The 16249-nt window shown below is 31.8% G+C and overlaps 1 protein-coding gene and 2 long non-coding RNA genes across 3 annotated transcripts; 1 reads left to right on the top strand and 2 right to left on the bottom strand.

Moving 5' to 3' along the window:
* Positions 1-5276: 5276 nt before the first annotated feature.
* Positions 5277-5924, bottom strand: LOC141646095 (uncharacterized). The gene is made up of 2 exons (XR_012545336.1): positions 5634-5924; positions 5277-5480 (listed from the first exon to the last, which is right to left on the bottom strand). It is a non-coding gene; the product is annotated as an uncharacterized LOC141646095 (long non-coding RNA).
* A 776-nt stretch (positions 5925-6700) lies between these two features.
* LOC141646094 (uncharacterized) lies at positions 6701-8394 on the top strand. Its single transcript, XR_012545335.1, has 2 exons — positions 6701-6969; positions 7516-8394. It is a non-coding gene; the product is annotated as an uncharacterized LOC141646094 (long non-coding RNA).
* Positions 8395-9008: 614 nt separating this feature from the next.
* LOC141646093 (uncharacterized) lies at positions 9009-9550 on the bottom strand. Its single transcript, XM_074454159.1, has one exon. It carries the CDS (start codon positions 9422-9424, stop codon positions 9236-9238), a length of 189 nt encoding a protein of 62 aa, XP_074310260.1. The 5' UTR covers positions 9425-9550; the 3' UTR covers positions 9009-9235.
* Between the last annotated feature and the right edge of the window lie 6699 nt (positions 9551-16249).

Genomic DNA, 16249 nt, shown 5'->3' with positions numbered 1-16249 from the left:
CACATAATCACCTTCTAGTTTCACAAAATAAGAAAATGAAATTTATTATGAAATTCCTAGTTTCACAAATTAAGGTTCTAATTTCACAAAATAAGAAAAAGAATTTTCATAAGTAAACGATTTCACACATTGAGGTCCAAGTTTCACAAATTACGGCGTAGGATTCACAAAATAAGAAAAGAAATTTCAAAAGTAAACGATTTCACACAATGAGGTTTAAGTTTCACAAAACCACCTTCTAGTTTCACAAAAATTGAAAAAGAAATTCTTTCATGAAATTCCTTGTTTCACAAATTAAGGTTCTAGTTTCACAAATTAAGGTTCTAATTTCACAAAATAAGAAAAAGAATTTTCATAAGTAAATGATTTCACACATTGAGGTCCAATTTCATAAAATCACCTCCTAGTTTCACAAATTACGGTGTAGGATTCACAAAATTCCTTTTTCACAAATTAAGGTTCTAGTTTCACAAAATCACCTTCTAATTCACAAAATAAGAAAAAAAAATTCTTAAGAAATTCCTAGTTTCACAAATTAAGGTCGTTTCACAAAATAAGAGCACAAAATTCCTAGTTTAACAAATTAAGATACTAGTTATTTCACATTATGAAAAAAATGTCCAGAATTAAGTATATTGTATCCATGAAATAACAACTATGTTATTTTATTCACACATATATAAATTACAAAGTAAAATCACACATATTAACAAAGTCGATAATTATTTACTTTTACATATAGAAATTACACAGTAAAATTACACAACAATATATATAATTATAACGGAAAATCCGAATAATAGCGGATTATGCCTTTTGCCTGAAGCTGGCAATAAATTCATAGAGATGTTAACTTCAAAGAGGTGTTGATGTACTTCATCAAAGTGAGGATTTGTTGCATTATTCACATTTTCAATCCACTCTTGAACTTTCTTGTATGTACCAATTAGCCCGTTTCTGTCTTCATCACCCCACATCTGCCCAACATCATACCAAAACTCATTAATTATTAGTAAGCTCTTTGATCATGATAGATGAACCAACTCAACCAAAATCTTAAGATGATGGTTGAGGCCCAACTATTATAAATATTCCTATTACGCTCCCTCACTCAAATGCCCGTCGGGCTTGAAGAGTGGGTAGTTGCGCACCGGGGTTTCCACTTCGAGTTTTTGAGGAGTTTTGAGGTTTTGGTTGAGTTGGTTCATCTATCATAAATATTCCTATTAGATCAATCTTCTTGTCTTAATAAAGCCTTCACGATATATCACTAGGAGACGAGCAAATTTTCTATTTACATTAAGCTGCATGATTTCGAATACCAGGTAGAGACCTGCAATAGAAGGTTCGTCATTGCTTAGCAAAAACTTGGCGTCGCTCTTAAGCCAGACTCTCTCAATTATGGCGAAGGATAAAGCTAGAGCTTGTTCACATTCAGCTGCACCCTTTGGATTTGGTGACTTTCTGAAGGATCCTGTCACGAGTTAGTAACAACTCAAACATAAAACACATACATAAAACTTTTAACCGCAACAGAGGGAGTGTTACGAGGTTCACAAAATCATGTCTAAGTTTCACAAAATCAGATCCTAGATTCACAACAAACCAAACATATATACATCGTATAATTAACTTTTCACCGTGACGGAGCTACATGGGACAAACAGAAACTTTATGGTATTAGAACCCCAATACCCATACTATCAAACACCATTTCATTCCATTCCGTCTTCTTAAACCAAACTACCCCTAAATAATCTAATCCTGGAAATAAAAATTTGCTTTGTAAAACAGAGAGAACAGGAAAACTAAAGGGCGTAGCTGAAACAGTTGATTCCACCAAGTAAGTTAAGTTTTAAATAGAAAATAAATTGTAAATCTAAATGTTGCAAGAGATCCAATTAAGCCATCAATATTTATCTACAATGAATGGAATGCAGCAATGGTTTAATTATCCAACAGAGAGTTAACTGTTAAGAGTCCCCAACAAAGGATTTCCTCTGTGTTCTCGACACATAGGTTAATAAAATTTAGACAATGACAATTAAGAGATACGAATATAAAGTAATATACCTGATAAGCAACATTGTCACCAGATGTGGCTGGCTGACACAGAGCTGCACTAGCAATAGAACCAGAAGCTGACAAGATACAAAGCTCCCGTTTGGCTTGTTGCATAAATGTTAATTTTCTGACTGATATCTTGTGATCAGGATTGACGAAGTTAAAATCGACAGTGTAAGCTTTTAAAGACATAGAGCCACTTAACATCAGAGACATCCACATCAAATGAGCAACAAAATGATTGAAGTTTGGGACAAACTAAATAAGATAGATGCTTTCAGAACCACAAATAGAGTCAGATCAGGTAATGAAATAATTTACTCCGCATATGAAACACATAAGTCATTACAGTCTTCACAAATGACTAAGCTTTAAAAAAAATACAGCAATAAGATGGAACATTTCACAATTCAAAGCGAACCGTGATACGAGTCAAATTTTACCGAAATTATGTCCTTTAGCGACTATTATAAGGTTCACAAAATTATGTCTAAGTTTCACAAAATCAAGTCTCGGATTCACATCAACAAAAACATAGACATCTGATTCATATCAACAACAGCATAGACATTACACCGCGACGGAGTGACTATTACAATGTCCTTTTTAAGATTCAATCAACCAAGTCTTAGATTCACAAAATTAGGTAACATATTCACAAAAACGACTCAAATCATAAACTAAACACACAAAAAAAACGAAATATTTCACAAATCGAGCCTTAGATTCCACTACAATCACAATATTTCACAAAGTAAAATTGAAACACGAAAATATAATTAAACAATATTATACAATAATTACACAAAAAACGAAATACCTGTTTCAATAGAACTATTATCATCAAGTATTGTGATATCTACAATCTCCATAGCAGTTAAACCTGCAAGTCATCAAATAAAAACAATGTAATAAGTAATACAAAATCGCGAGGTTAAGGAAATCGCTCAATTTTGATCAAAATCGAGCCTTATATTAAGGAAATCGCTCAATTTTAATCAACAGCCTTATATCATCGCGAGTAAATTAACGCAATTATACGAATATGCTCAATTTTGATCAAAATTATGAAATTACCTAGAAATTAATCGAAATCTTCTTTCAAAATTGCTTAAATCACGTTGTTGTATGTTATTTTTATGAAATCTACAAACTGTTTCCCGGAAATCGCTGCTTCGACTCTAAGAAAACAAGATATTTGAGAAACTTTGGGCGATGATGTTTTTCTGGTGACAGTCGTGTGAATCAAAGATAAAATTGAAGTATTTGGATTTTTTTGTGTTTTATTTTAGAGAGAGAAAAAATATTTGGGCTTAGTGAAAAGATTAGGATTAATCCCAAATTTTAAGCCCAATGATCAATTAAAAACCAGTCCAATGAAGGAATTTGGTGAGGCCGGCCGCCTCGCCATAATTAATTAACCCTCACCGGATCCGGCCTATATATATATATATATATATATATATATATATATATATATATATATATATATATATATATATATATATATATATCAATACTATATATTAATTCCAAAAACCAAGGGACTTCCATGTAATTAAATAAATCTATACACATTAATTATACTATATAGTTTTAAATCGCTAGCGCTGTGTGATGGACCTGAACAAGGGACTTCAATATAAATATTATATAGTTTTGGTTAAAAGTATAAATTTAGAGAATATTAGAATATGGCGAGTTTCCTTAAATAAACGGGTCCCACTTATGGTATTAATTAGTATAAATATGTTAATTATTTAACATACATAAATATAATATAAGTATATGTTATATTTTGGAAACTATTAAGAGGTAAGTAAATTAATTCAGATTTCCAAAAAATATAATATTCCATAATTCATTAGATTTGTAATTTAATTAGTAAATAATAATGATTGCTCTTAAATAATATTCTAATCTAATATTTCAGATTTATTTAAATATATAACTCTAATACAAAATATAATATTCCATAATTCATTAGATTTGTAATTTAATTAGTAAATAATAATAATGATTGCTCTTAAATAATATTCTAATCTAATATTTCATATTTATTTAAATATATAACTGTAATACAACTAGATAATCAACTATTATGATAGTAACCTAATATATAACAACAGGAGTAGTGAAAGTCATACTAGCAGCAACGTGAGTAGTGAAATTAACAATAATAAATGCGGGAGTAGTGAAAGAAAAAAAATGACGGCGGGAGAAATGAAAGTAATAGTAATCACAACACATGTAATGAAAGTAATAGTAGGAACAATGGAAAGAGTATGAAAAATTAACTAACAATTCGATTTTAAGAAAATATTAATTTATTTAAATATACGAGATTGACAAAACTAACGGGTTAACTGTAAAAATAGCAAAAATAGTAAAACAAACAACAGTAACCGAAGAAGTAGTGAACATAATAGTATTAACAGGGGATGTAGTGAAAGTAATAATATTAACAGCGGGAGGGGTGAACGTGTCTCATAATTTGTTGATTAATTTTACCTCTCATCATAATTTCAATATATAAATTGTAAATGTATGTGTTAAACAAATTTAGAGAAATCATATTTCATAGAAAATAAAATTTAAATGTTAAATAGGATATATTAAAAATATATCCTATTTAAAAAAAACCCTAGCTATTTTTCTTCAAAAAAAACAAACAAAACAACCCTAGCTATTAACCTCCTCTATAATAAGGTAACCGGTAACCCTCTCATAGAAATTCAACAAAGGAAGAATTACTCAACATGGATTTTTCTCTGCAAGTTGCCGAACATATCATCAATGATAATATAGCCATGAGCGGAAGCGTGGTTTGCTCTCCGGCGTCCACTACAAGGAAAAGGCTAGTTAGCAACCAACTGAATTAGTCGCTAATGTACAAAAAGTAGTCGCTAAAGCCAATTAGCGACCAATTAGCGACCAAATTTCAGTAGTCGCTGTAGGCCCAGTCGCAGATTCTAGTTAGTCGCAAAATTAGTCGCTAATCTGCGACCAACTGAATTAGTCGCTAATCTGCAACCAACTGAATTAGTCGCTAATCTGCAACCAACTGAATTGGTTTCTAATTAGCGACTATTTAATTGGTAGTAACTTAGCAACTAAAAGCTATTTGTTGGTCGCTAAATGTATTTCAAATTGTAAAAAAAAATACATACTCCCAACCCATATTAGGCTGAAAGTAATGCTTAAACCCACAATTTTGACGTAATTAAGTATTGATTTCCTCGTTTAAAAATATTGATCAACTTTATTATATGTAAAACCCAAATTACAATATACACTATTGATATTCTTGCACAAGAAAACTATTTGTACAATTTGAGACTAAGTTCTTCATCCTAAATTTGAGATTCATCCTAAATTTGAGATGTTGATTTCTTCATCTGCATCAAAGAGTGTACCTAAAATGCAAAAGGCACACAACCATATTAAATTTACTTGGTGTAAAGATTGAAAATATCATACTAAAGCTACCAAACAATAACAGTCGACCAACAATAAGACCAATATTTTTTGATATAGTAGCAATAATGGTGGAATATTCAAGATCTCACCTTAAAAATGACCAAACCCAGAGCAAATGAGAAGTGTACTCGAAGATTAATGTTGATTTCGATCTATAAATTTATATGCGTGATCTAGCCATCATTTTTGGAAGGAGAAACTAATATTTGTTCATACTAAAGGTATTCTATTGAAATGATAAAGATTAGAAGAAACTAATGTTGTGAAAGAAATTAAATGAACTTAAATCATATTAGAGGTGGATAAAGAGGTGAAATGTTGAGTTGATGATGATATTTATTTACTTTGTGAAGAAAGATGGAAAAAAAGAGCAGGTTAGCAAAGTGTGCGGCTGGCTAGAGGAGTTAAAAACCCTAGGACAGCTAGATACATTCATTTTGGCGGAAAACGAAATTTTAAGCTTGAATTCTCCCGCCCACCTTTACTCTGCTCTCTTTTTCGTTTCGTTTGTATATATATACGGAGTACATTACACTCATTATTAAATATTATATAGAGTATAATCAATATTTTTTATAGGAATTCTTACTTAAGACGGTTTTAACTTAAAATGTCTTTTACATCCGATTAATATAAGGATGGACATTAATGAGTATGTGAGAGGTCTTTGGTTAAAACGGTCTTAAACAAGACCAACTATAATTGTAAAAAAAAAGAAAGGTTTTTCAATCTCGCATTAAATATCATACTTATATATATATATATATATATATATATATATATATATATATATATATATATATATATATATATATATATATTTAACAATAGTATTTTAAAAACTCAAGACAGTTATAATTACATAGAAATTTTAAAATTTAACTTGGTCTTTAATTAGAAACTAACTCGTAATGGGATGCTAACTAGCATCTAGTATTTGCAACCAATGTTAAAATGGATGCTAATTAGCGACCAATTTGTGAGTGGTTGCTAAGTAGCATCAAATTTTTGCAACCAATGTTAAATGGATGCTAATTAGCGACCAATTTGTGAGTGGTTGCTAATTAGCATCTAATTTTTGCAACCAATGTCAAGTTGGTTGCTAATGAGCAACCAATTCGAAAATGGTCGCTAATTAGAAACCAATAATTAGACGCCATTCTTAGAATACTAACTGCCGGTGCCGAGAACTCAACGCTATCGCAGTTGCTCGAGCGGCTTGGATACGACAATCTTCAGGAGTTGAACGAGGCGGCTTCTAAGTTATCCGAGGCTCTTAAGGAGGTGGACGACAAAGATGCGCCTAAGATATCCTTTGTTAACGGGTTGTGGTTGGATAAACGGTTCTCCTTGAAGGCTGAGTTTCAAAAGGTTTTGAGGGATGTTCATAATGCTCAAGCTAGAGTTGTTGATTTTGGCAATTTGGTAAAGACTCTTTTGATTGCATGCTCACAAGTTTCATTAGTTAATCCGTATTAATTATTTGTGAAACTTTCTTGTTAACAAAATTTTGATAACTTTAATTTGGGTTCAATTTAATAACATAGATTTCAAACGATGAATAAATGAAGTCTATAAAGAATACGTGAATCATAATCCCTCCGTCCCGGTCATTTGTTTACCCATTTCATTTTAGGGCGTATATTTTTACGGGTAATTTGATTACCCCATGACACTATTGATGTCCACTTAAGCGCTACGGCCATACTCCTATTTAATAGGCTCAAGCTTCAATTCCTTCGTGTATACTGTAGACTGTAGTAATTAGGAAGTGATAATGAATAAATTTAATTCACTCTTCTAATATGAAGTTCACGTATAATAACCTAAAATCAAGTTTTAAGAGAAATGTCTTTAAACGAAACTTACTGACATCCGGTATAAACCGTATAATAGCTTAGAAAATAAATTAGTCTTAACAATGTCTTGTTTCTAAGTTCTAACAAACTCTATTCCTGTCATTTTTAAAAGGGTGATAAAGTAGTGGACGACGCAAACGCATGGGCTAAAAGAGAAACGAAAGGATTGATCAAACAATTTATGTCAAGAAACAGTATTAGTAATGACACTTCAATGTTATTGGCTAATGCTTTGTACTTCAAAGGAACCTGGCAGAGCTCATTCAACTTGAAAAATACGAAAAATAATGTGTTCAATCTTTTGGATGGACACAAGGTTCGAGTTCGCTTCATGAACCAATTCCATAAGCAATTCCATTATGGAACATTTAAGGAATGTCAAATTCTAAGGATGCCATACAAAAGCTGATTATCCCGGAATTACTCAAAAAAGACCTTCTCAATGTATATCTTCCTCCCATATGAGAAAGATGGATTACCGAATCTCATCGAAGAAATCAAAATTGTTGAAAATCTTTTCAAGGACAAAGTCAAGCTCGATAATGTTACAATCACCAAGGTCTCTGTCCCAAAATTTAAGTTTGAATCTCATGTTTCTCCAATTAAGACTATGAAACAATTGGGGTTGACTTTACCATTTGGAGAAAGTTGTGAAGATTTTTTAGGAATTATCGACGTCCCTGAACCACTCTATGTAAGTAATATAGTTCAGAAGTGTTTTATCGAAACTAATGAAATAGGTACAAAGGCCGCAGCTGTCACCACGGCTCGTACGGGGACCGGAGGAGGATGCCCTTTTGGACCGCGTCCACCGGAAATCATTTTTTTGGCCGATCATCCATTTATGTTTATGATTAGGGAGGATGTTTCCGGTGCTATACTTTTTGTTGGCACTGTGCTAAATCCCAAATAAACTGCGGAGATTGTATTCAAATTAGGGTTGTTTTTACTTTTTTGGATTGTTTTAATACCTATGCTATTTTAATTACTAGGTAGAAGAATGGTACTTTTGATGAGTTTTAAGTTGTAGCCATCTCTTATTTTAAAAGGGAATACTCTCTCTTTCTAAATATAAGTTGTTTTAGAAAAATCAATATTTTTTCAGTTTATATGTTGATTTCTATTATACATTCACCTCAGTTTAAGCTTTTAATTGATTAATTGGAGAGAAATTACCAATAAGAGTTGGTGTTAAGGAGAGTGAAGTTTTCTTTTCAAGATTTCTAAGTGTTTTGAATTATACCCCATCTATTCAACTCCACTTTACAAGTTTGTTTTATCACATTTGCCAACGCAACTTTTCCGCTTTAAATATCATTAGATGCGTATTTGCAAAAATTATAACAGTTATATATTTTTAATGTACTTTTAAAGACGAATTAAATAAGATCCCACATGAATATATTTTCACTTATGTACGCAAAAGAGAAACTTGTAAAGTGGAGTTGAATGAAGGGAGTATTTAATCAATGTTTTTTGCTTTTATAAATTCTTTTTAATTTTTGTGCACAAGTCTAAAAGGTCTTATATAAAAAAAACGGATGGAGTTAACATTGTTGTGGGATTACAAAGAATTCACCATATTATCATTCAGAGAGCTGCATATTAAATTGTAAAGAAAAAAAATCATTCATTCTTCCTCAACTTACAAGTTTCTACAACAATGATTTTTAACTACAAGAAAAAAGATGATATATATTACAAATTCACACAACCAAGATGAGTGATTAGTAAAACACTAAAACCACATACAGAGTACATTTCATCTTTGACATACAACACACATTACAGAGGAGCATGGAACCAATTAGACTGATGAAAACAAGCAAATACTAAACATTATTGTCAGCTGGCTTGGTGTAAGGGGAAGTAGGATGGGATCCTGGGGGAGGCATCGGAACCCCGAAAACTTGGGCATGAGCTTCTTGTCTTCCTCTTTTTCTTCCAAGGAAGTAACACCCAAATCCCAACAATATGCAAAATAAGATTAATGGCAGAGATATCACAACTACCAACCCCATTTGCTATTGTTTGACACAATTCAAGGAAATAAATTAGTAGAATAGAAAAATGAGAGAGGAGATCACAAAGAGATGAAGAACTTGAAAAGTTTGAAAATGGAGTGTTTGGAATATAGATTCATTTGCTTTGGGTATTTAAATTATTATTGCTAGGTGCTCAAACGTTCAAATGTAACGGATACTTCAATATGGGTCCACATGTTCTATGATTAGTATTATCCGTAATTCCGTATCATTTTCATTGGCTACTTTAACACAGCCCCACTAACCAATAAATCATAGTCCGTCATTTTGTTTTGTGTGTCTCAGTTATTTGTTATCCTTTTTATTTTAAAAATGAATTTGATGAACAATTTGATCATTCACACTCAATTTGTTACACTTCTCATTTAGTAATTTCCCTTCTTCCTCTTTCCTTAATTTTTGTGCCAAAAGCAAATGATAATAATTAACCGGGACGGAGAGAGTATTTCCTTCTATTCCATATATTCCTCCCCTTTTATTTGCCCTTGGATAAGGAACTCAATTTATAGAAAACTTCACATGCAATTGAATTTGTACCACATTAAAATTTTCGAAAAAAGAAATAAGGAAGAAAAGTTGAATAAGCGTAATAAAGAAATAAGGAAGAATACATTAAATAGGCACAAAATCTCACTTTAGACGGACACTATCCGTCTAAAGTTGTAGAAACATAGTGTCACTCTCACAAAATGAGAGTGGATGGTGCAAGTGGGTGGGAAATAGATACCCCACTTGCCCTCCCACTTGCATTTTGTGAGAGGGCCACTAGCCGTCTACAGCTTTAGACGGATAGTGTCCGTATACAATGAGACGGATTGTTAAATAGGAGGGAGTAATCCGTATTGAATTGGTGGCGACAAATTCATTTTCGTCATTTTTTTTACAGTTGGAAAATAACACAAATTTTATTGTACGACTGTCGTACGTGCAACGAAAAAATGTGACCACAGTTTGATAAATAGTGATCATTTTTGGGTAAACAGTGACCACTTTTTTTTATGACTAAATATGTGACCACGGTTGAAAAATGTGACCGCAAATTCTATTTTATAACTAAAAAATGCCTTTTTTTTTCAAAGTGGTTACTATTTACCAAAAAGTAGTTACATTCTCCAAAAAATAAAAAACACGGAAAAGACTGGAGTACATGAAAATTGCTCAGAAAAATAAATGTATACATTTCGGACAAACTAAACATTGTTAATAATGACAACTAGTTTTAAGCCCGTGCAAAATTGCACGGGTATGTATTTAGGCCGGTTTTAATGTTTTTGGATGTATTTTTTTTTTGCATTTCTATTGTACTTATCTAGTTGGTCTAAATCAGCGATCTATATAATTAATGTTTAAACTTTTAACAAATATGTGTTCACATGCAATGATGCAATGGTTTAAGAGGAAATAACAAATAATTTTTTTTAAATATATGGTACTATCTAGTTTTTAAAAATTATGCATGTATATTATTCCCATTATGTGTAATTCAATCCCGTAATTAAATGTAATTTCTTCTCGTAATTATGTAATTTTATTATTATTTAATTTTTTTTTTTAAAAGTATGTAATTCATTTATTTGTAATTAGTTTCATTTATTCCGATTTGTAATTCATTCCACTTATATGCCATTAATTTAGTTTATTCGGAATGTATAAAATTATTTCATAGTATTTGTTCTAAGACGGAATTTGCCGCATGTTTGTATAGCCGGAATTCTGAAGAAATAAATAGATTGCACACTAACGGGTCCCACCATACATGTATTTCCAAAAAAAAAAGGTTGAATTAATGACGTGGCACGCCCTGGATTGAGTAAGATAAGATTTAATGCAGTTTCGGATTTCATGGTTGGACGGTCCAAGTGTATTTATCATGATGATAATAACGTTGCCTATCATTCGTACTTGTAGAAGTAGAAATTACTCAGTAGCCTATCATTGTCATCTTCCGAATTCGGAGTGCGAGGCTGATAGTTAAATTGCCAGAATTTTTGCTCCAAGTACATAAGTCCTCGGTGATGAACGGCTTTCTATATAGATCTGAGAGGATTATTTTTTTAAAAAACAACATATTTTAAAGTGTTTCGACTTATCTTATCGTGTTTTTATTATTTAAAAATATTTGTTATAACAATTGTGAATTATTTATAAAAAAATTTATTAAAAAAATTTTATTAAAAATTTTTTAATCTCTTGTAAATTAAATGAAAATTTATTTATTTATTTATTTAGAGTAAAAAAAAAATAGCTTTCAATGCTTGTAATTAAAAAATAAAAAATAAAAATAAAAAATTTTATTAAAATTTTTTTAATAACTTGTAAATTAAATGAAGACTATATTAACTCGATTTCCTATCATCGTCACCTACCAATTTCGGTGTGCGCGGCTGATAGTTCAGATGCCGAGTTTTATATTCCAAGTACATATGCCTTCATTATTGATATTTTAAAAAAAAAAAAAAAAATTGTACCCTGTATTTTTAAAAAAATTATGTTGTGATTTTGTTACTGCATGGTAAAATTATTTATAACAAAAATACATGTTATTCATTTTGTAATTCATTCCCGATGTATGTTCGATCCGTATATAAGTGTAATTCCTTTCTGAAATTATGTAATTTTATTATGTAATTTTGTTTTAAAAATTATGTAATTCAATTACGTTTACTCGCATTTGTAATTAATTCTGCGTAAATGTTATTCATTTTCTTTACACGGAATGTATAAAATTTTATCATAATATTAATTCGAAGAAGTATTCCATAAGATGATTTTATATAATTTGTTGCGAGACGGATTTTAGCGCATGTTTTAAAAGACGGATTTCTGAATAATTAAATAAGTTGCACACACATGGGTCCCACCATAATCTGGATTTTTGAAAAAAAAAAAAAAGGAAATTGCATTAATGACGTGGCGCGCTGTACAATGAGTATTGTCTTCTGAATTTATATAGATAAGATTTTTTCGTCCTCATAATATCCTTACTTATGTATAAATCTGAAATTTTATAGCTAGTATATCTATAACCCTTAAAAAACCTAAAGATAAGTTACTGTTCCCAGAATAGTAACTTTGTCCGTTATTCCCCATTTTGCCCTTGTCTTTTTTTCTTATTGTCATCGTGCTTTTTGTCCATCATTGTTGTTTTTGTCTCTATCTCACTTTCAAGCTGCCATTTCTACTACTCGCTCTTCACTCATCATATACTTGCCCGACTTTCTTGTTACTCAAAATTATTATCGATCCCTCACATGCATTTTCTCGTAATATAATCTCACAACCGATATCTACAATTTCAATAATCAAACCAACAACAATGGCGATCGAGAATTAAATCCCCTTATAGGAACATGTAGCAAGTAAGTTACTCTGTTGATTCGGGCGATTTCTTCCTATTTGTTATTTTAGGGTTTAGTTTTTGGGTCTAAATTGATCGCATGCAATAATTTAGGGCTTTTTTGGGCTTTGGTTGTGAGTGTTGTTCAGCAAATCGGCTTTGCATGCTGTTAATGAAGCATGGTTTTTTTAAATAATGATGACTAGATGGGTCCTATTTGAGCAATGGTGAACGATTTTTCTCCCTTTATGGGTTTAATTTGGTTTGCTGTTGTGAATGCATATTAGTCCTTCGACTCACTATGTCAAATAATAGGTGCAATAATGGTTAGATAAGGTGATATACCGTTGTAATACAAAACACGGAACCGTTATTACATCGACTGTTGTTATTTTGTGACCACGATTGTTAAAAAGGTGGAACCGTTATGAAATGTAAATAATGGGTTCAAATAACCGTAATACAATATTAAGAACGGTTCAAAAACCGTTGTCTATAATATTGAAACCGTGGTAGTATTAGTTGGAATGCTCTACGGAAACCTATGACAACGGTTTTACTGAAACAAAACCGTTGTAAAATATTAAATATGACAGCGGTTTATGCTTATTAAACCGTTTTAAATGTCATGAATTCGACAACGGTTTTATTTCGTTATATTATATTTTTGGCCATAGCATTATGGATAAATATGTCAATGGGTTTCTATTTAAATGCGACCGTTGTCAATATATTTATTGACCACGGTTTTATTTTTAACCGTAATCAAATTTATAAATATTTTTTTAAAAAAATTGTTTTAGCAGGTTCCAGCAGCTGTGCATTGCAAAAATTCAATCCTGCAACATCAGAATATTACACAGATTGATCTATTCAACCCAACATCAAAATATTATAAACAGGGTGACCAAAACTAAATACACATGGCTCTATATACACACACATACATAATGAGCAGACTATTGACCATCCGTTAATGAAAGAAAATAAGTGGCCCACTTATTTCTCATGTCGGCGATGTCTTCCTTCGAATAGGTTGGGTCTTTGTTGTTGATTGAAGGTGGGAACTACAAATTAAAATATACTTAATCAAAATAGACAGAATAAGTGGAATATTACACAGAATTAAACCCAAGTTATGTTTGAAATAGTTATTAAAACACACTAACTGGTGACTCTGTGCTGGTATATTTTCGGGTGATAATCTCCCACATGTACCGACAACAGTAAAAGACGCATTGTCTGTCGTCTGGTTGTAGAGGAGACTATTATATAAATCACATACAAATAAGCTAAATTAGATCAACATCTCGCATAAACATAAATTAAATGATAGGAGTAATTATTAAGAATACACTAACTATTATCCGGACAATAGTTGGACTTGATGCTCCAATTGTTCGAAACATACTAATTCATAATTATATACAGGAAATTATAATTAGCATTTGGCTCAGTAATATTGATGGGACATTAAAATGAGCCTAGTCTTCAATTGTCATACAATAACAAATGACATTATAATGTAAGGTTGTAAACTTACTCAGTTATCATCTTTACAAATTTCTCAGTGGGACTATGTCCGCAAGAGTCAATCCAGTACACTATGCTTTTTGTCACATTGATTGCCGTTAGCAGCCAATGCTTGCTATGAAATATTGAAAATTGAACTGTTAGTTCATATACATGCATGTAAGCGTGTTAATAAATGAATAGAATCGTGATTCATTATAATAAAGTACTATACATACAAATTCTCATTGCATGGGGCAAACCATAGGCTTTTGGGCGTCCTCAACCGTTGAGCAATTTTATCGATGTATTCTCCGTATGTGTATCCAATCTTCTTTTGAGAGAACAATTCAGGTGACAAGAATCCGTAGTCATGAGAAACATAGTTCCCCTCAGCGATGTGTGTACACAGGTACCTATTATGTCAAATGGAACGAAGAATGTTATTTTCATTGATGATTTAAATAAACATCACTATTCGTAAAACCAAATGACAAGTTTTATTAATGAACTTACTTCATCCAAATTACAATGTGCATAGCATCTAACTCGTCAAGGTCGAGAAACTGACACAGTGATTCCCCATCCATCATAACAACTGTACCTTCGCCCACAACATCCTGTTCGATCTCAATCATGAGTACATCCCCCGGTAGCTACCATCCTTTCAGCCAGTTGATGCAAAGTTACGAGCGTTGTTATTGCTGTTTAGAAGTTTAGATGTTTGCTGCTGTTTAGATGATGTTGTTGTTGTTAAGATGTTTTTTATTGTTCAGATGTTTAGTTTGTTCTTGTTTAGATGATGTTGCTGCTTAAATGTTTGTTGTTTAGATGTTTGTTATTTAGAATCATGTTAGGTGAAAAACAAAATCTTAATAATTAATGAAAATCTGTGACACAGATTTGAAGGCCCAAATGAAGTTCAATATCTTGTCGATCAAAATGGATGAGATGATAAATCAGGAGTTGTTATCGCATTACGAATAGAAAAGTGAAATGAGAGCCCAAGAAATAGATTAAGTGGTTGAACAAGTGGAAGAAGTTCCTGAACTAAAGAAGAAGAAAAAGAAGAATGAGGAACAAGATGAATTAGAAACGACAAAAGTTGATAAGGAGGTGTTTGATGAGCAGGAGGAAGGGGCTGAAGAAGAAGAAGAAGAAGAAGAAGAAGAAGAAGAAGAAGAAGGTGAATGTAACAACTAAATTAGAAGAGGAGAATAGAGCTACATTGAAACAGTCTCTGGCTGTAATATTTAAGCGACATGAAAGGCTGCTGAGAATGATAATGCGATGTTAAGACGGAAGGAAGATGTTGATTAGCTAAATAAGAGCCAAATGAAGAAGAAAAAGAAGAATGAGGAGGTAGAATCGATGAAGAAAACAGTTGCACTAGGAGAGGAGGAAAAATTGGCTGAAGTGAAGAAGAAAAGGAAGATGAAAAAGAAGAATGAGGAGGTGGAATCGATGAAGAAAACAACTCCATTAGGTGAGGAAGAAGAATTGGCTGAAGTGAAGAAGGAGAAAAAGATTGAGAGGAGGAAGAATTAACTGAAGTGAAGAAAAAGAAAAAGAAGATTAAAAGAAGAATGAGGAGGCTGAATCGATAAAGAAAACAACTGCACTCAGACGGGAGACTAAAGTGAAAAGGAAAAAAAGGAGATGAAAAACAAGAATAAGGAGGTGGAAGGTGATGATCATAAGGAGGTCGTTGGATACGAGGAAGAATTTGCTAGAGTGAAGGTGGAAGAGGATGAGGTACGAGATGCAGATTTGGTTAATACAAATAGTGAAGAGGCTGGAATAAAGACAATTAGGGAACTAAAAGGTGAAGCAAGGAAAATAACAGAAGAACTTAAACATATGTTAGATAACATTAAGCAAAAACAGTATCCCAATCATTAGCATTACTCAGTTTCTCAAGTGAGGACGGATTATCTTCTGAGAAAGGAGTT

This window comes from Silene latifolia, chromosome 3 (assembly GCF_048544455.1).
Source record: "Silene latifolia isolate original U9 population chromosome 3, ASM4854445v1, whole genome shotgun sequence".
NCBI lineage: Eukaryota > Viridiplantae > Streptophyta > Magnoliopsida > Caryophyllales > Caryophyllaceae > Silene > Silene latifolia.
Note: the sequence above shows the minus strand (reverse complement) of the source record. Positions and strands in the feature narration are given on the sequence as shown.